This window comes from Agelaius tricolor, unplaced genomic scaffold (assembly GCF_023055355.1).
Source record: "Agelaius tricolor isolate 1412-34295 unplaced genomic scaffold, bAgeTri1.0.p SCAF_94, whole genome shotgun sequence".
Lineage (NCBI taxonomy): Eukaryota > Metazoa > Chordata > Aves > Passeriformes > Icteridae > Agelaius > Agelaius tricolor.
This window is the reverse complement of record NW_027269354.1, coordinates 310,477-330,709: the sequence shown is the minus strand read 5'-3', so window position 1 is coordinate 330,709 and position 20,233 is coordinate 310,477. Positions and strand designations below refer to the sequence as shown.

The window sequence follows — 20,233 nt, the reverse complement described above, 5'->3', positions numbered from 1 at the left end:
GCAGTACACATTACCAGTCTCCCTGAAATAGTAAAAAAGTGTTTGTATCCCGTAATAAAATCAGATTCTGATCCCTGAATCAGTCTCCCTGGCTCTCTCCATCACCAACACCTCCCATCAGGAGCCTGGTGCTGGAAGGGCTGGGACTCACCAGGAGCTGCAGACCTCCACAGGCAGCTCCTCCTTGGAGCCCAGGGCCTCATCCTGAGCTGGCACCACAAACCCTTCACACACAGAGGGGAGCGAAGGGCTGAGCCCCATGCCCCGCACTGCTGAGCCCTGGTCCCAAACCCAGCCTCAAGGAACCTCCAGGAACCTGCAAGTGCTGGAGCCAAACTCTTCCCAGGGGGAAACAAGAGGAGCCAATCCCTCCCAGAGCTGTGGAGGAGACACCTCCAGGGGAGACGAGGGGAGCCAAGCTGCCCCCAGTGCTCCAGGGGGATTCATGAGTTCCTTCCTGACAAGAGAGAATGGTGCAAAGAGGAAATTTGGCTTTTCTGGTCTCCCCTGAAAGCCAAGGAATAAAATTCCAGCTAGGAGGCTGGAGAGCAGCAGGAGAAATCTCAGAGATGGTCCTGGAAGTGCCCTTGAGGGGAAAAGTGATGGGGTTGGGGAAAGTGGCGGGGTTGGGGAAAGTGACGGGATTGGGGAAGGCAGAAGACTCTACAGAAGGAAAGTGAAGAAGACGGCAAAGAGAAAAGCAAGAGCTCCAAGGAAATAAAAAAGGAGGGGAAGAAGGAGCTAAAAGAGTTGCAGCAAGTGCACATTTTGTGAATTTCTTTATAATCTCACTCCTTGGTTGAGACAACAAAGTGTGGGACGGATCCAAAAGCTTTGAATCCAACTGCATCCCCTGGAAGGATGGACCTGGCCAGCAGCATTCAGTGTGAAACCAATAAATAAAGGGAAAAATGAGTCAAGGAAGAAATTTTTATAGGGAAAAAAAGCAAAATAAGAGAGTGAAATGTCTTGAAAATGGCTGCACTTGGTGTAAAACCTTTTCAAGAGATGGCCAGGAAAGGGAGTCTGATCCATTTGGGAACTTGCAGATGAAACCAAGCACCTGTGGATTTATCTGCAGGAAAAGGTCCTGGCAGACCCTGGGAAGGGGCAGCAGGAAAAGGTCCTGGCAGACCCTGGGAAGGGGAGCAGGAAAAGGTCCTGGCAGACCCTGGGAAGGGGCAGCAGGAAAAGGTCCTGGCTGCTGGGGCTGCACACCCTGACACCAAAACCTTGTGGGAATGAGGCAGGGGGCACAGGAGCAGCCTGGGAGCACAGCCTGTCCTGCTGGCCCTGGGCACTGCCATCACATCCAGACATGGAATTCAGGCATGGAATTCGTTGCTGCGAGCTCCTGGTGTGACCCAGCCAGAGGGACACGGGCAGAGCCACAGGAAGTGTAAAATTAAAGCCAACACAGGTTGAGGATGGCTGGCACATTCCCTGGATGGCACAGAGCTTTGGTTTGTGGCTGCCATGCAGAAGGACACGGCCTGAGTGTCCCCAGCCCTTTGCTCTCAGAGTCCATCCTGGGAATGGCAGCAAACAGGAAGAGCAATTGAACAATTTTAAGAAATAAACAGCAGCATTGGACCCTGGCAGCAGCACAGACCCCTGCTGGCCCTTGGCTGTGCTGGGGTGGGGACAAAGCCCCCCCTGTGTGAGCACAGCACGAGGGGTGCAGCACTGAGGACCCCCTGAGCTGCTCTGAGAGGGGCAGGGGGATTTTCAGTCCTGGTAATGCTGAGCTGCTTCAATCAGGGCCAGGAGAGAATGCAGGGACCCCCCTGAGCAGCCACAGGGACCACCCAGTCCAGGGGAACTGAGGTTCCCATGGCATTGAAGGCAATAAAACCCATCTGCTGAAAATGGCAATGCAGGATGTGTTCAATTACCATCTGTGTGGCAGATTACCTTTGTCAAGTGGGCAGTTTGCCTTATCTCTCTCTCTGAGTGACCACAATCACTCCTCCCTGGGGAGGGGACACCTGCTGCTAACAGCCATGGAATGTCCCTGCATGGCTGATAAGAACTACAGCATCCCATTGGCAGATGGGAGCCCAGAGGGAGGAGCCAAGCATTCCTACCCGGATAGAATCTGGAGATTCTGGAACACCAGCACGGCTTCTGCACTGCATTGCCCAGAGGAACAGCAGCTGCCTCTTGCCCTGGATCTGCAGAGGCAGAGACTGCACCTTTCTCCAGGATCCCTGCTCCAGCAGAACCAGCCCTGGCACTGCAGGAGGGCTGAGCCACAATTCCAATGGTTCTGCTGCCCACAGCCTGACCCACAGGGTGTCAGGCTGGGTTCTGACTCTGCCACTGTTGCTTTAGTTCACTGCATTCTTTATTTTATCCTTTCATTTTTTTCCTTTCCCTATTGAAGAACTGTTATTTCTGCTCTCATATCTTTGCCTGAGAGCCCCTTAATTTAAAATTTACAGCAATTCAGAGGGGTGGGGAGGGTTTGCATTCTCCATTTCAGGGGAGGCTCCTGCCTTCCTTAGCAGACTCCTGGCTTTCCAAACCAAGACACCATCCTAGTGGCTCCCAGGGGTCCCATCTGCCACAGGAGGGTGACAGAGATTTCCTGAGCCCCTCAAATCTCTCATTCTGCTGCTCCCTGAGCCATATCAGGCCACAGCCAAGGCAGGGTTGGCCCTGTTTGGCTCTTTGCATCCCCCATCCCTGCCCAAACCTGAGCTGGGCACACAGAGCCCACAGCTGGGGCAGAGCTGAGCTCTCCTGTCCAACAAGCAGCTGTCCTGTCCCCAAGCACTGATTTTCCCTCTTGCTTTGCTAGTTTGGCCATCTGCTAACAAGGTATTTTAAAATAAGAGCAAACTTCATCTGGTAACAGCAGAAAAACCACAAGCACAGCCTAATGAAAGCCTTTTTCTAACACACAGAAACCAAGAGCACCCAACAGCAAGGGCAGAACTGATAAATCCTGCTGGACATTGCTTGCACCAATTTGGCCCCCTCTGCAACACCCAGGAAGGATGATCTTTAATTGCAACCCCCAGACACATTGCTTGTGAGCTATTTTTTAAAATTTTAAAGAAATAAACAGCAGCTTTAGACCAGTGCTGAATTCCTGAGGCGCCCCCTGGATTACCTGGAGCCAAGGTTTAAGATACACATCAAATTAAGGCCTTGCATCCATTCTGGTTTGAGCTATTTCAGTTGGGTGGGATGGCAATCACATGAACAAAACGCTTCTTTAGTTCCCCACCCAAACCCCAGGCATCAGGAAAGACCTGCCCAGAGCCTCTCAGAATGGGAACAACCATCAGGAACATCATTGGCAGGAGAAGGCTCTGGAAAGGTTGAGCAGACACAGAGTGCACCTGCATCACCTCAGAGACAGCTGCGAGATGGATTTGTGCTCTTCACTCAACCACCCACTCAGAAAAGAGATCCAGGTGACTGCTGACTTAAAGACAGCTCAAAAATAGGAAATTAATGCACTCCAGATCTGGAGGGCTGAGTTTTATAACAGTGGCTGTGGAAAATAAACCGAAATCCAGCTCCATCTGCTCACCTCCAGTGGCACCTTGCCATCATTGTAACAACTCCACACAAGTGTGAGACACAAGAAGAGAAATAAAATGAGACACTCACCCTCCTTCAAAGATCTTGATCCTCACCGGCTCCCCTCGCTTGGTCACAAGAGCCTCTTCTTCTGATTTTCCCCTTTTCTCCTCTTCCTTCTCAGCTCTAGTTATATCTTTTCGACCTTCATTAGAAAGGAGCGAAGGCAAATGAACCTATCTCCCCAAAAGAGCAAAACAATCCATGATTACAGACAGAATCACCGGCAGGACACACAGAGCAAACAGCCCCAGCAGAGCCAGCGCTGCCCCAGCACTGACCCTGACACCAGGGGCTGGAATTGGGGCACCCCCCCAACAAATGGGGCCCTGCTGCTGGATTTGGGGCCCTGCTGCTGGGTTTGGGGCCCTGCTGCTGGATTTGGGGCCCTGCTGCTGGGTTTGGGGCCCTGCTGCTGGATTTGGGGCTCTCAGGGTTGTGGGGGATTTGCTGTAACCCCTGACTGATAGAGGGGCCTTTTTTGAGCCAGGTCTTGATGGGGTCTCTCTGGTGTCAAGATGACCCCAAGGTGTTAGAAAATCTCTTTTTTCCCAGCCCCGAGACCAAAGAAGGAGTCAGGATTCCTCTGTTCTGGTTTTCAAGGTTGTTTATTATTTCTTATCCATAACATTTGAGAGGAATGGTGGATTTGTCTTTTCAAACCAGCTGTGGGTCTGCTGGGAGATAAAACCAGCACTGGGAGATAAAAGAAGCAATGGGGAGGATTCCACTGATTGATGAATGGAAAAAGAGATTTGATTTTACAAATAAACTTTAGGTTTGCTGATAAATGAAATTAGACATTGAAAGATGAAAGAAAAAATGGGGAAGAAAAACCCCTAAATTCTGTAAGAATTAAAAATTAAAAGGGAGGGTTGTACATTAGAGGGGAATCTTTGGGATCAGGTGTTCTGGGGAGTCTGAACCTCTCAAGTGCCTCAGAAATGGGGAAAGAGAGAAGGGAAATGCAGCTGGAAATTGGGATAAAAAGGAGGCTGCACCCTCCAAAAATGGGAGAGACCCCAGGGGATGCCCCATGGCCTCTGCCTTGATTGGAATAAAGTCAAAGGACTCCTCTGTCTCCTTTTGGGACATGAACCTCTGGTGTTTGTGGATTCATTTTCCTGGCACATTCTTTCTCTGACCTGCTGAGGTCTGTCCACCAGGTTGGTTTGTGGCACACTGACCGCCTTGGGGTGGTGTTATCTTTTTATACTAAGAACTACCTGTACTTTATTTACAATAATTTTCCAATACCTATCACCTACGTTAGACAGTCTGTCTCTACTCTAAACCAATCCAGAAGTGTCACCATCACACAGAAGATGGAGGACAAGAAGAAGAAGGACAGGACATGCCCAGATTCCTCCATTTTGCCTCTTGAACCCCCATTCTAAAACCCCAAAATTCTACATTTTCACCCTGTGACAAATTCACTATCATTCTACTCAAACTCTTGTGGCTTGTAAATCCTCACACAGAGTTGGTGATTGTTTCCATGGGCTAAAATGGAAGGCACAGGTGGTTTTGACTCTGTGCCAAGGTCTCTGAGCTCCTGCCAGGGTCTGGAGTCACCCAGGGCAATCAGAGAAATTTCCTGGGTTCCAACAAGGTCTCATAAGTTTTTGGAGATTTATATTACACTTAAGGTAGCTCAGCTACTTTGGAAGGCATAAAATTAGCAGGATGGCTTTTGTGGTAGTGTTAGAAATAAAAAAGTTTTATTAAAAGGCAAAATAAGAAAACTCTTTACAGAGAAAAACCGAGCCAGGTGCAAGAGGCTCTTGGTAAAACACTTCACAAAAGCAATTTGTTTCTTTGTTTTCTTCTTTTTCTAGTAAATTCATGGCTTCTGTCCAATTGGCTATTCTTAAATTTGAGGTGAAGTTTCTTAGGTCTTATGAGGTGTCTTTTTTGCTAATTGAGGAAAGAAACTTTTGGGCTTTTATCCTTTTTAAGGAGACAGAGGATAGTTTTGTCACTCTGTCAACACACAAAATATTCCTGCATCTGACACGTTTTTTAATTGCTGCCTCCAGGTTATCCAGCTCTTGCCACCTGGAAAAATGAAGGATGAAGAGAAGTGCCTGGGGTGACCCTGAGCATGTGGAGTGTCTGTCCCCAAATCTCTGTCCCTGGAAAATGCTCTCTCTGAAATGCACATCTGAAAGGTCTGGAGAGGGGGCATCTGCAGAATTTGTACATTGAACCCCCAGCTTTACCCCACATTCACACACATTCACACAAATTTGGGCTTCAGCCACCTCAGCCTGACATAAATCAGCATTCCTGGGCGATTTCCTTTCGCTGCCAAGGGCACAGCCCAGAGAAAGCCACAAAACCCACGGGAGAAAAGAATCCTCAACCTCCCCACACGTTCCCAGGGCCAAATCTGCTTTTTCACTGTTAAATTGCCACTTGTTGAGGGGGTTTTGTGTCTCAGCCTTGTCCAGCCCAAGGTTTAAGTCATGCCCTGACACCTCACCTACACGATGAACGTTGTTTGTTATAGGATGGACCTGAACATCAAAGCTGCCTCTGTGGGTGGGATGAGGGAGAGCTCTGCACACCTGGAATGAAATGTTGGGATGTCCTAAATCCTGGGACGAAGCCAGGGAGAGCTCTCCACACCTGGAATGGAATAATGGGATTTTGCCCTCTAAATCCTAACAAAACAAATGCAGGTGAGCTCTCCAACTTGAAACAAAATAATGGGATGTTGCCCCCTAAATCCCAACAGGACAAAGCCAGGGAGAGCTCTCCACACCTGGAATGGAATAATGGGATTTTGCCCTCTAAATCCTAACAAAACAAATGAAGTTGAGCTCTCCAACCTGGAATTCTAATAGGATTTAGCCCCCTAATAGGATTTAGCCCCCTAAATCCTAATAGGACATACCCAGGGAGAGCTCTTCAACCTGGAATGAAATGTTGGGATGTCCTAAATCCTGGGACAAAGCCAGGGAGAGCTCTCCACACCTGGAATGGAATAATGGGATTTTGCCCTCTAAATCCTAACAAAATAAATGCAGGTGAGCTCTCCAACCTGGAATTCTAATAGGATTTAGCCCCCTAAATCCTAATAGGACACAACCAGGGAGAGCTCTCCATACCTGGAATGGAATAATGGGATGTTGCCCCCTAAATCCCAACAGGACAAAGCCAGGGAAAGCTCTCCAACCTGGAATGGAACATTGGGAGGTTGGTCCTCTACAGCCCCCCAGGGATCTCCAGAGAAAGGAAAGCAGAGCCTTTCCCCCAGGTCACCTCTCACACAGTCACTCTGACATGCAGCTGAGTCCATATCCTGGATGAGGACCCTGGATCCACCTCCTCACATTCTCTGTGACTGATGGAGGGCTGCAGGCAGCTGAGAGCAGTTTTCAGAGGGGCTTTGGCCTGCAGGCAGCCCCTGAAGGCTGAAGCAGAGCTGGGCACCCTTGGCTCTGGCTGGCAGGGATTCACCTGCCTCACCTCAGCCCGGTCTGTGGGGGATGAATCACCCCAGTGGAGCCTCCTTGTCTCCCCTGGTTTTGGGGGTAGCCACAGAGTGAGCAGCTCCAACAGAATCCTGCAGAATCCAGGGGGAGTTTTGGGGGAAGCCACAGAGTGAGCAGCTCCAACAGAGTCCTACACAATCCAGGGGGAGTTTTGGGGGAAGCCACAGAGTGAGCAGCTCCAACAGAATCCTGCAGAATCCAACAGGGATTTTGGGGGAAGCCACAGAGTGAGCAGCTCCAACAGAATCCTGCAGAATCCAGGGGGGTATAACCCAGCCTCCCCAGCTGCTGGAACTACCACAGGATGCTCAGCAGGAGGAGGGATGGACTCACTCAAAAGTTGCTTTGCAAAACTGGGGTGAAGCATTCCAAATGTGCCCAGGAATTTCAGGAGCTCAGCTCAGAGCATTAAATGCACGCAGGGCTTGGGGCCAGGTCAGCCCCATGGCCACACCATCCACACACCCATCCTAGAAGCCTCCTGGGAATGGTCCCTGCGTAGTCCTGTGTCCCTAAAAGTGCCAGGAATTTCATGACAAAAAGCCCAGGGCAGAGTCAGAAGCCATTGGAACCATTTAACAGCAGGAATGGTCTTGAGCTGGTGGCTGTGGGCATGGAGATGACAGTGAGGAAATCAGCAGCAGGAGACACTCAGAACCCTCAAAAATTAAACTTTTAGTGTTGTGACTTCACCTCCTGATGGGAGCTACGGGCTCAGAGCACTGCTAGGGACAACCTTCCCAGGTTTACTGAGGAATACAAAACAATTGACTTGCTAGATGTAGCATGAGGTTTATTTATTGCAACTTTTGAAAGCACAAAAACATTGACAGATGAAAGGCACCAGAGAGCCAAAATCATACAGTCACTACTATCCCCTTTTACAGTCTTGTTGGAATTTACAGAGAGTGCAAGCCCCAGTACAGTGTCACCAGCCATCCCTACATGCACGCTGGAGCACACAGCCACTCCAGAATTCCAGAATTTTCTGCTCAGCAAATCCCACTGGAAACTGAAACCCCAAGGCAAGGACGGAGACAGCACGTACAGAACTACTGTTTGCTGCATGCATAACTGTACAAAACACCAGAGCTTTTTACATCTCCTGGGAGGCCCAGTGACACCCTGGAGTTACATGGAGGAGGGAACAGGGAGGGCAAGGAGCCAGAGCAGAGTGAGCTGAGGGCTGGGCTCCAGCCCTGGAGTGATGCTACTGCTGCTGCCCCTCCTGGCAGCTGCTGCTTCCCCACCCGTGCTTCACACCCTGCACGGAGGATTTCACCCCCACTGATCACAAATTAGTGCTGGGCTTGGCAAGAACTCGATTTATCTCTGCTTGCTGCAGCTCTCAGGGCTCTGCCGGCCACGTGGGAGCAGGGCTGGGTTAGGATCTGCTGGTTCCAGGTGAACTGGGCAGGGTGAACTCTTCACAAACTGAGCCATGGGAACCTGAACCTGCACCACCAGGCGGCTTGGAGGGGTTGGCTAAGGGGGTTTAGAGGCTTTGGGGGAAATGCATGCAGTGAAATGTGGGTTTGGATGAGTGAGGGCTGAAGCCTTTAACCCTTTAACCCCTGTTTAACCTTTCCCTTCAGGGAGGGAGGGTCTGTACCTCTGGACACTCACTGGGTGTGGGTTTTAGCACCATGGCAAAGAGCAGGGCTCAGAGCAGCACAGGCACTTCCTTTAGGGATTGAAATCCAGGGTGCTGCGGCACCACTTGGATAAAACCCTTGGAGAAATAGTGCATAAATCTCAGCGTGGTTATTGCACTGCTCAGGTAATTATCTGCCCCCGTGTCCCTAGAAATCTGTCTCTTGGATTTCTGCAGGAGAGTGATGGAAATGCTGAATAGAAATAAAGATTTATTGAATCAAAGCGATTCTACTGTGTATTTTAAGACATATTTATAAGCAGCAGCTGCAGCAGCGATTATGATAAATTTAATATTCAGAGTTCATTTCATGACACAGAAATAAAATGAATAATCCATCAATATAAATTGACTTGAGATGAATATCAAATTGCAAAATCTTTAGAGCGATTCTGTTTGCTAATCTACATGAACATGATCTGGATTAAAGGGATCTGTTTGGTTCAGCATTAAGCAGGAAGGGTAAAGTCTGGCTTTAAAATGAGATACATAAAATTAGGCAGCTCACAGGAGGGTCTTAAAGACTTCTGTGCCCGTGTGGGCAATGCCTTGAGGGAGCCCTGCCCCTGGGAAGCCACTGTGAAGTCTTAACTCTAAAACCAGGCATAAAATATCCTTAAATACCTGGAAAAGCAGGTGGACAGCTATGGACCAAACGGACCAAACCACAGGGGTGTTTAACAAAATGTGTCTGACCAGCTGAGGCACTTTTATAAATGTCACTGTCAGCCTTTGTGCTTCTTCAGGGGCCTAAATACACTTGCAAATCTCCCTGTAATATTTTTTAAATACTTTTAAGCATGCCTCTCCATGTTCATTAATGTGAGATGAGCAGATGCACAACCAGACAGAATCCCATTTCCCCAAGGTAATCCTTTCTCTTCATTTCTAACATGCAAAATGCAGGGAATTATAACAGCGTTTAAACAAAAAAAAAAAAAAAAAAAAAAAAAAAAGAAAGAAGTTGTAAAGCTATTTGAAATATCAAGACAAATGCAAATGAAGTCTAATCCTTTGTGCTGGAGCAGTGGTGGTTGGTGGGGTGGTGGTGGTGATTCCTACTTTTTGGGCTACAAAGCAAGTAGGAACTGGAGAACAGAGACCTGGCCTGGCAGCAGGCTCTCCTGCCTCCTGGGCTGGGCTTTTGGTGGGGTTTGGGCTCTTCACTCTAAGAGCTTCACTGAGAACAGGCGCTTCCCACAGCGCCAGCGGGACGAGTAAACCCCGACCACGCTCAGCACAGCCACGCCCCGGCCCTCAGCCCCCTCCACCCACGCATCCAAATGGATCAGGAGAAAGAGATAGGATTGCATTACCTCGGTCATTTTGGGCTTCCTGGAGCCGGCCGGGACCAGCCTGCCCGCCTCAGGCCGCGGCGCGGTGGCCATGGTGTAGGTCTCCTTGCTCACCTTCTGCTTGGACCTCAGCAGGGCCAGGGCTGCCTTGGTGGACACCCCGGGCAGGTTGGGGTTGTAGAGGCTGATGCACCAGCTGGCGTACACCGAGGAGCGCCCATCCGCTTGCTGGGTGTGATTTGGCTTGATGTAGTTTAAATAGCACCAACTGACATTAGTGGTTGTGTGGAGACTGGGGAACTGCAGGACCTTCTTGGTGTCGGTGCCTTCCCGAGCCTTCCCCGCGCCGGCGGCGCCCTCGGGCACGGGGGCAGTGCTGGCAGGGGTTGGTGGAGGCTGCTCCACCGGTTCTTTGGAGTCTTCCTTCTTGACGGGCTGCAGAGGCTCCTGGCTGAGGAACTGTTTGCCAGCTGGCTGCTCGTACTCCTGCAGTGCCTCAAAGCTCGGGGAACCCGGCCGGGACGCTGCCTGCTGGGAACTGCTCGGGGTTTCCTTTGGCTCCGACTGCTCCACGGACACGCTGGGTGGTGTCTCAACCTCCACCCTGTCTTGGCTTTCTGCAAGGAAGTGAGATTTATCCTGCTTTTTCCCTTCCTCTACTGCACTGGGTGGCTTCACCACTTCCAGCTTCTCCTCTGCTTCAGACACTTCCTCCTCCTTCACTCTCTTCTGCTGCTGTGTCTCCATGGTCAGCTCCAAACTGCCAGCTGGGGACAGCATCCTTTTGCTGCCCCCAACTGTGGAGGGGCCCCCTTCCAGGCCGAGGACACTGTCTGAGGGGCAGGTGAGGGGCATGTAGCCCTTTCTTTCCGGCAAGGGCAGGGGAACTCTCAGGTAGGGGCTCTGGAAAAGGCTTCTCTGCTCCTCTGTGATCATCTGGGCCAGGTCAAACCCCAGCCCGTGGACATCAGTGCTGCACACCAGGGCGCCCTTGGGCTGTCGGTCATCAAATTTGGGGAGGACGATGGTGGAGGAGCTGCACTGGGACTGCGTGACCAGGATCTGGGAGAGCGTGGTGTACATGGCGCTGCCGTAGGAGGGCATGTTGGTCTGGATGCGCACGGGGACAACCAGGGACACCATGGGCTCTGTCCGGGTGGGGACGACGAGCTGGGTCACGGTGACAGAGAGCGCGGGACTCGCTGCGCAGGTCAGAGGGTGCAACCTGCTGTCCGAGTCATAATCCGTGCACGGGGACAGGCTGGAGCTTCCTGCTGCCGAGAACAAACTGGATTTGATCTGTGGCAAATGTCCACCAGCATCACCTGGCAAGTGGAGGGCAAACTGAGACTGGAGAGGCAGGAAGAAGGCTGAGGGGATCGGGGAGGAGCCAGGGTAGTGCACGGGCAGGAACGAAGGGTGCCTGAAGGACACCTCGGCGGGGTGAGACATCAAGGGAGGAGCAATGTGGAGCGGGCCCGGGTGGATGAGCGTTTGCGGGAGGGGCAGCGGTGGGGTCTGGAATATGGAGGGAGGGATCTGAGGCATGGAGAACTGGGCAGAGAGGATGTCAGACATGGTGTGCGCAGCGAAGAGCTCTGCAGACTGCCCTGGCTGTGGCAGGAGGTGCTGGTAGGGGAATATGGAAACCTGAGGGGCCATGAAGTGCTTCTCGTGCAGCGTCAGCTGTGGCACGGGGTGGTGGAACACCTGCAGAGCCTCTGTGTATGGCGGGCTGTAGGATGGCTCGGGGCTGTCCTTTGGCTGGCTCTTGTCACTCGGGTAGGTGCCGTGAGAAGGCAAAGGGGAGGATGTGGCCGGCTGATGGGGCAAACTCGTGGCAGGAGATTTACTTGAAGAAGGAGCTGGATCCTCCGTGTCCGGCCAGCCCAGCGGGGCCGGGTCTGGCTCGTGCTCGGGGTGCCTGGTGAGGGATGCCTGCCGCACCAGGAAGCATTTCCTCCTCTCCTGGGGGGCCGAGGAGGTGGAGGGGCCGGGGGTGGAGGCAGGAGTGGACGACAAACTCCCGTAGTCGAAGGATTTGCTGCGAGTCTCTGACATCTGGGAAGGGTGGGACACGTTGGGCGTCTGCTCGGAAGCAGATCTCCGCATTTCCCTGGAATGGTGATGGTGGCTGGGGACCATCAGCATATGGGAGCCAACACCAGGAGGTTTTGGGTGGGATTCGGAGGGCTGGCTACTCGACTCTGGCTTGGTGTGGTCATCCCGGTCAAAGGAGATTGAGTGGCTGGAGCCGTGGGATAGGCTGCTCTCCTGACTGGGGCTCCGGGTGAGAGAGACAGACTCAAAGCTGGACTCCCCGGAGGACTGGGCCATTTCTGCCAGACGGAGCCGCTTCTTCTTGGGTGGGAGCTTCTCTGCAGGGAGCTGGGAAAGAGTCTGGCTCCTCTGTGGCCACTGGAACTCCTCGGTTTTCTCTGGCTCCTTTGGAGGAGGTTCTGGCTCTGTTTCTGGTCTGTCCGGCTCTTCCGTGACCAGAATCTCGGGGACCTGGATGTTGGGCTGGCGGACCAGCCTGGGCTGCAGGGAGTGAGGGGGGCGGCTGTGCTGGGGCGTGGGCTGGGATGGGAACTGGGACAGGGGCTTGTCCTCTTCCAAGCTGCTGGGCTGCTCGATGGAGTCTGACTTCTCAAAGGAGCTCGTGTGCTGGATCACAGAGATCTCCTTGGAGGTTGTTCTCCTCTCCTTGCCCTCCGCGCTCGAAGCTGGTTTGGTGTTCCTGGAATGGAAGCTGGCACTGGCCTCGGAAGGTGCGGATTTTCCCGAGTCTGCTGGTGACTTCATGGATTCACGGGTCAGGTTTAGAGCCACCTCAGACGAGGCCAGGTTTGCAAACTGAGTGCCTGGGCCGGTGCTGGAGGAGGGGGTGTCAGACACTTCAAAAGATGGAGGCTCCTCATCATCCCCGAGGCTCTTCTCCTTCCGCCTCTTGCGCAGCGGTGTGAGCTCCAAGGTGCTGCCCAGCTTGTAATGCATCATCTGGGGCCACACGTCGGGATCCGCCGCGCTCTTCTCCGGCTCTGAGGAGGTGTGGGACGTGGCAGAGCGGGGCTTGGAGAGCTGCAGTTCTGAGCAGTAGTACTTCTTGTGGGCCTCGTAGTTGTCCCTTTTCTTGTAGCGAGCGCCGCACACGTTGCACTCGTACATGAACCCTTTCGCCTTCGGGCCCTTGCGGGACTTTTTGGTAAGATCGCTTTCCTTGGTTTCAGGCTCCTCGGGAGGTTTGGGAACAGTTTCTTTGCTGGCAGAGCCGACCTCCTCCGAGACGTATTCCACTCCCAAGGGTAGCTCGATAGCTGGTTGGCGTTTTAGCATTCGAGGGTGGGAGGAAAACGCTTGGCTGCGGCTTAAGACTTCCGGCTCCATGATGTGATCATCGAATGAGTAGCTACCTCTAAAGGTGTGTGGGGAGCTTATAGTGCATGCAGCAGAAGGCATTGAGTGGCTTCTTAGGAGAGGCACTGTCTCTGTGGCACTGTGGGATTGCTGAAGTGACAACAATGATTGTTCGGGCTTCATTTTTTCACCGTGGGATGCCAGGACTTTCGCTGCATCCAGCTGGCTGCTGGAGCCAGACTTGATATCGAACTGAAACGGTTCTCTGTACGCGCCAGACTTTGGGGATTCAATGCTGCTACGCCTCGAAAGAGAGCTTCTTCTGGGCTTCACGCTGTCGATTTCACTGGTATCCACAACAGCTTCGTTAATGGTAATTAGCTTAGTGATGTGTTCGATCACCTGTGTTCTAGGCACAGACAACGGGACCATGCTGGGCTTCTCATCGCCGGACAGGTGTGGGAACCCCTGGGTTGTGTTTGCAGCCAGCGCCGCCGTCCTCTGCCCAATCCTCCCACACTTCCCGAAGATGATCTCGGCGTAGGATTTGGCGTTGGTGTTGGGAGGGCTGATCTGCTGCTCCGCGCTCTCGGATCTGGAGAAGTACCCGGACTCCGTGCTGCCTTTGCTGCCGGGGCTCAGGAACGCCTGCTCATCGATCACCTTCTTGCGCTCGCTCAGGCGCAGCGCCAGCTTCTGCTTGATGGTGTGGGTGTCCTCAGACTTATGGCTCAGGGCGTGCTCCGACGACGGCTCCACGAACTGGGAGCTGTCCTCGAGGGACTGGGACATGCTGGAATGGGACAACGAGCAGCGGTCGTGGCTGGAGCCTTGGCTCCCCGCGCTCAGCAGGCTGCTGGAGAGCAGGGTGTGCTTCTGCCTGGGCGACAGCTCCACGGCGTGCCCCGACATTGCTGCCGTCTCCTCCTCTGAGTCCGTGCTCTCCCCTTCCGTTGGCTCCTCGAAGTCCTCCCCACCGATGCGCTCCATCTCCAGGCTCGATGGGTACATCTCTGCTCCGATCCCTGAGGCCAGCCCAGCTTTGATCCGGTGAGCATGGGACTTCCTGTGTTTGTACAGATTGCTCTTGGTCTTGAAGGAGAAGCCGCATGGAATGCAAGGGTAGGGCCTCTCGCCCGTGTGGGACCTGATGTGTTTCTGGAGCACGCTGGGCTTGGCGCAGGGCCTGCTGCAGTACTGGCAGATGTACTTGCCCGGCTTCTGGGGCTTCTTCTCCTTCTTGTGCACCTCCTCAGCTTGCTTCAGGGACACCTGGGCGGGGCGGGGGATGAAGACCTTCTGCACGGCTGGCATGTCCTCTGTGGGAATGATGGGCGAGTGGGACGGGAGGAGCTGGCCGTGGTGGGCGTGCAGCCCGGGGGACGGGAAGGAGCCAGAGGGCCCTGGCCTGACTGGATCAACTAGCTGCCATGTGGGACCTTCCAGGACATGCTCCGGCTTCCCCGGGGACATAAATGCTGGTGCCAGTGCGTGCTGCTGAAGCTGCGGGACGTGGGCGGGGTGGTCAAAGGAGGAGGGCTTGGGTTGTTTCTGGTGGCCGGGCTTCTCCTGAGGGTCCTCTCGTGGAACGGGCAAAGAGCCGGAAAAGTGCTGCTGCGAGATGATATCTTGGAGAGGGGTTCCTTGGGAAGGAGCAGAGCTGCCCTGGTACGTAGTTGGGGATGAAATACTGCCTTGGAAAGCCTCTCCTTTGGGAAGCCTCTTTCTTGGACTTTCCTCAGCCTTTTTTGTGCTCTTCTGGCTTTGTTCAGGATCCATGACCTTAAAAGGGTCTTTGAATGCTATTTCGGGAAGGTTTTGGCAGGCTTCATTTAGGAATAATAAAGGTCTCCTCTGTAGATTCCCTGTTTTGCCTGCATTTGCTACGAAGCTGGAGCCGCCAGGAGATGGTTGTTGATTTAAGATTTTACTAAAGTGTCACTAGTTGCTATTTGATTCAAAAAAAAAAACGTTTCAAGGTCAATAAAGTTCACATTGGTAACACATGACAAACTACTTCAAAGAGAGAAAACTTTCCAAAACTTTCAGTCCAAATATTTTCCTTGTGAACTTGGTTAAGGCTTTAAACCTTGCCATTTTATTTCAGTTGACAGTGGCAAGCCTTCAAAGTCAAGATGCAACCCACAATGTGTCTCTTGTTTGTTATGCAAACCTTTGAAAACTTGAGACTTTAGTGCTCATCTCAGAAAGATCCTTTTTTATTTTTTTCTCTCTCTCTCCTGTGCAAGGAAAATAACACTGAACGGTGGATGTCCCCCTGTGTCTTCCTTCTGTTCCACTTTGGAGTTCAAAAGCCTTGGAAAAGTATTTCCCACATTTCTGTAATTACATACAAAAGAAAAACAGACAAAAAAAAAAAACTTTTTTAGCTTTTGTTTGTAAGTAATTAACCGCTGCTCATTCTGGGGGGCGGGGTTAACAGTAAATATTTTGTACACAAATAATTCAGAACAACTCATTGAATGTCTGCCTAAACCTAAACATAAATTGCACTCAGGCAAACCTCAGGGACTCGGTTTAATGCTCACAAAACCTGGCTCTGAGGCAGCAACCCAAGACAGGAACTTGAGACAGAGACAGTTTGGAAAAATGAATTAAAACGCTTTCAAACTCGAGTTCCTCCTAATCTCCTGCAAACATTTAGGGGTTTAAAGTTTTTATAATTGTATTTCCCTTCCAAACCGACTGACTCCAAAGCCCTGCCTCACACCTCTTACATCCCTGACAAATAACAAGGCATCTTCTCTGGATAAAAGCTGCTCTTGAGCTGTGCTAATCTTCAGCGTCACCTACAACAAAGGCAGGTAAAGAGGAGCTTTTATTGAACCTTTGCCTCTTTGATTTCCTGCCTTTTGTCACCAAACAAAGGTGCAAATCCAATTTCTGTGGCACACACGTGGGGTGTCATCCTGGGCTGTTCCTAAAGGGAAACTCCCTTGAACTGAGTGTGGATGGGACCTCTCGAACCCTATTAACCACCCTGAGCAAACACAGCTCCTGATGGGACACTCCGGAGGGAATTGCACTGGAATTGCACCCTGACCACACTGGAATCAGCCAGTGTCTCCAGGAGATGGAGTGGAAATGGGTGGGATGCTCTGAAGGAAAAGAAGGGAGGTGCTTTCTAAATTAATTGATAGGTGTGATTTATAATGACAAATAAATTATTATCCTTCTTTTTGAAGGTATTGCCTGCCCTGTGGTGTGGTGCCTTACTAGGACCGGATTAATGAGAGGAAATCACTCCAATCCCTGAGTTCCCAGGGGATGGGGCTGAAGTGCCAGTCCAGCAGAGCAGGGAGGAGCAGGGGACTGAGATTTGAGCTCAGCCATGGCCCAGCTTCCTCCTGAAGGGTGAAGAGCCAGCAGGAGAATCCACAAAGTCCTCCAAGGATTCCTCACTGCTCATTCACTCCTACAACCCTGTGGAGTCAGTGAGAAAAGGGACCTGGAGTTGAGGGGGATGTAGCTGAATTTAGCAGTGTAATGATACTGGGACACCCTGGGACACAGCACAGACTGGCTGCAAACTGCCACCTCAGACGGCCAAACGGAGGCTGCAGGTCCTGGGACACATCTCCCTCATGGAGAGAGGCAGGGACCCAGTGGGGACAATGGATCCCCCATGAGGGGCTCGGCTCAGGGACATGGGTTCCCCTGAGATGTCATTTTTTACTGGCTGGGTAAGTCCAGTCCACCTGGGACACCGCACCTCAGGGAAATGACACAAAATCAGTTCGAGCCTTGAACTTCACCTTTTTTTCCTCAAATCCAGGCCCTGCTCCCTCCCAGCACCAGCTTCAAACCTTCCCAGGACCTGCAGAGCACCTGCTCTTGCCCTGACTTGCTGAGGAAGTCAGGCTCCTTGCTGGGAGAAGGATTTAATTACATTTTGAAAGCCCTTTTCAGAGAGCCCTCAGTGCTGACTAACCCTGGCCGTGGTCTGGGCTGGACTTTGAGCCCAGCATTTATTCAAGATCAAAGGCACTCGTGGAGCTGATTGATCACCTTGATTTCTGCACAGATTGCTGGGGTTTGCCCCACTTGTGACCACAGAGCTTTTTAACCTGGGAGATTGGATTTAAGCAGGGACAGAGAACATTAACTGGGTAGAAGTGGACTTAAGCAGGGATTTTTTCAGCAAGAGCAGAGTGAGCTGCCACAAACTCAAATATTCACATTTAAGAACTCCCAACTCAACCTGAACAACATTATAACACTGAGTTTTCTCCTATAGGCCACATATCAATTCCTAAACGTTTAATAATTATGCTTTCAAGAAAATTCTTGAGTTAGTTCAATATCACCCCAAATGTTCAGACCATCCTCATTCTCCTCTGCTGAACACATGGGCCCCAGCTGATTTTTATTTTTTTTAGGAATTCTGCACTATTCAAGAACAGACCAACAAACAAACACACCTGGCTGGCCACAGCAGCAAGCAGGGCCATTCCAGGCCAGTCCAGGCTACTCTGCACATCTTTATTCCATTACTGGGAATGAAGCTCCTGGAATGCTAGTGGCAAAGGATAATTCTCATGACTGGATGCAGTTAATCCAGGCTGAGACTTCTCCAAGAAAAATTTAACAGTGCAACAAAAAATGGGAGAAAAAAAAAATGAAGCCTGGGAGAGTTTCTGCACCAAGGATCCAGAGGGAAGGAAGAAAAAAAGGGGAAATTCATGAGGGGCAGCTCCCATCCCTGCTCTGGGCCAGGGACAGCAGCCAGGGCACGGCTGGAGCTGGGCCAGGGCAGCTCAGGCTGGAGCTCAGGGCAAGGCTCTTCCCCCAGAGGGTGCTGGGCACTGCCCAGGCTGCCCAGGGAATGGGCACGGCCCCGAGGCTGCCAGAGCTCCAGGGATGCCCAGGCTGGGCTTGCTGGGGGCTCTGGGCAGGGCTTGGCATTGGCATTGATCATCCCTGTGGGTCCCTTCCAGCTCAGCACATTCCATGGTTCTGTGAGAGGGAGGGATGGGGGAGATGAAGGATGGGGGAGAAATTTGGGCAGCGCTGCAGGGATGGCCAGGCTGGGGCTGTTGGGGGCTCTGGGCAGGGTCATGGCTGGGCTGGATCATCCTTGGGGTCCCTTCAGCTCAGGATGTTCCATGACTCAACCTAAACCAAGCAGGTTCTCTTGGAACCACCACAGAGAGCAGAATAATCACTGAACCGAGGAATCACTGAGGTTGGAAAAGACCTCCAAGATCACTGAGCCCCCCCTGCTCTGTGGGATGTGTTGGGTGCTGAAGCAGCTGCTTCACCTTCTGCTGGGGGAGATGAAGGATGGGGGAGAAATTTGGGCAGAGCTGCAGGGATGGCCAGGGTGGGGCTGTTGGGGGGTCTGGGCAGGTTCATCATCCTTGGTCCCCTCCAGCTCAGGATATTCCATGATTCTACAACCCTTCACCATTTCTATTCTCTCTTTCCCTCAGCATCCTGAGCATGGCACTGGAACAATGACAGCAAATCCTAAAGGAAAAAGCCCCATGGATTATAGGGCACACAGATCCCAGCTGCTGCCATGGCACGTCTGGGTTTGTGTTCCCAGCCCCTCTCCAGCCTCATTGCCCCCTCTGGATGCTCTCAGGCATCTCAAAGTCCTTCCCAAACTGAGAGGCCAGAACTGGACACAGAAATATAAAAATGCAGCACTAGGAGGATTCACAAGGCAGAAGTTTCTCAAATTAATTGAAGTGAAAGCAAAATAAACTGGACAAAGAGAAAGGCAGGTCCTGCTCCCAGGTGAGGCCACTGCAAAGGGCAGGGAAGGCAGCCAGGGTGGAGAAAGCAGAGGTTACTCACAGTGCAATGGGCAGTGGGGAATTTTGGTGGTGTCCCCCTCTTGTTTGCCCAGGGCTGGGCTCAGGGTGTGCAGATCCTTCAGCTCCACCTCTGCAGGAGCAGCCAGGGCCCTGCTGGAGACAGGCCCAGGTAACCACAGCAGGGCACAAACAGAGCCACAGCTGGGGAGCCCCTGGGGTGCTCCCACCTCCCCGGGGTGACACCAACCTCAGAGCAAACAGCACTGCAGGCTAAGAGCTCCTCCAGCCCAGGGCTTCTGTGGAGCCCTGCGTACAGAGAACTCCAGACTTTCTGTGCTGCCAGGCACTGACCCCCAGAGAACACTGCACTGACCTGAGGCTGTGGAGAAGCTTCCAGAATGGAATGACAGAGCTGGGATTGTGGGTGTGGAGTTTGGATAGAAGTGCGTGAGATCACAGGGTGGGAAACTCAGAGTTTGGGGTTTTAGAATACAGTAATAGATATGGAGCAAGATGGAGGATTTGGGGTGTGAGCTTCTCCTTCTCCTTCTCCTTCTCCTTCTCCTTCTCCTTCTCCTTCTCCTTCTCCTTCTCCTTCTCCTTCTCCTCCATGGGTTTGGGTGGTTTTGTGTAATTGGATAAAAAGTCCCCATTGCAGGGCATGGGTGGTTGGTTATTGGGTTAAAAGTGAAAATAATTTAAGTGTCATTTCTTAATTGGACAGTTTATCCTTCAAAGGCCTTGTAGAGAGAGAGACAGGGCTCCATTTTCAGTGTGTGAGAGTGAAGTGCTGCAGAACTCAGGGTCTGTGGGACTGTGACAGAGATAAGAGCTAACAAACATCTGAGTCCCAACAAGAAACACCATCTCACACATTTAATCCCAACTCTGGATCAGTTACGTCTCCTCCTGGCCCAGCCCTTCCTCCAAAGCTCGTATTTAGTCTCGAGTTTTGCCTTTAGATCTCTTCAGTTCCAAGGAAATAATTCAGTTGCTCCACACTCACCTTCCATAGACCTCCCAACACCTTTCCTGTGAGGAAAGGCTGGG

General features: G+C 51.9%; 1 protein-coding gene across 3 annotated transcripts in view; it reads right to left on the bottom strand.

Annotated features, from left to right (window-relative positions):
* HIVEP3 (HIVEP zinc finger 3) overlaps window positions 1-20,233 on the bottom strand; it is a 341,059-nt gene that overhangs the window by 62,597 nt on the left and 258,229 nt on the right. For all 3 annotated transcript variants that reach the window (XM_071418862.1, XM_071418861.1, XM_071418864.1), the window contains 2 exons: window positions 10,065-15,740; window positions 3,625-3,770 (listed from right to left, as the gene is read on the bottom strand). In XM_071418862.1, coding sequence (XP_071274963.1) covers window positions 3,625-3,770; window positions 10,065-15,179 — 5,261 coding nt within the window. In that variant the 5' untranslated portion in view covers window positions 15,180-15,740. The remainder of the gene's footprint in view (window positions 1-3,624; window positions 3,771-10,064; window positions 15,741-20,233) is intronic.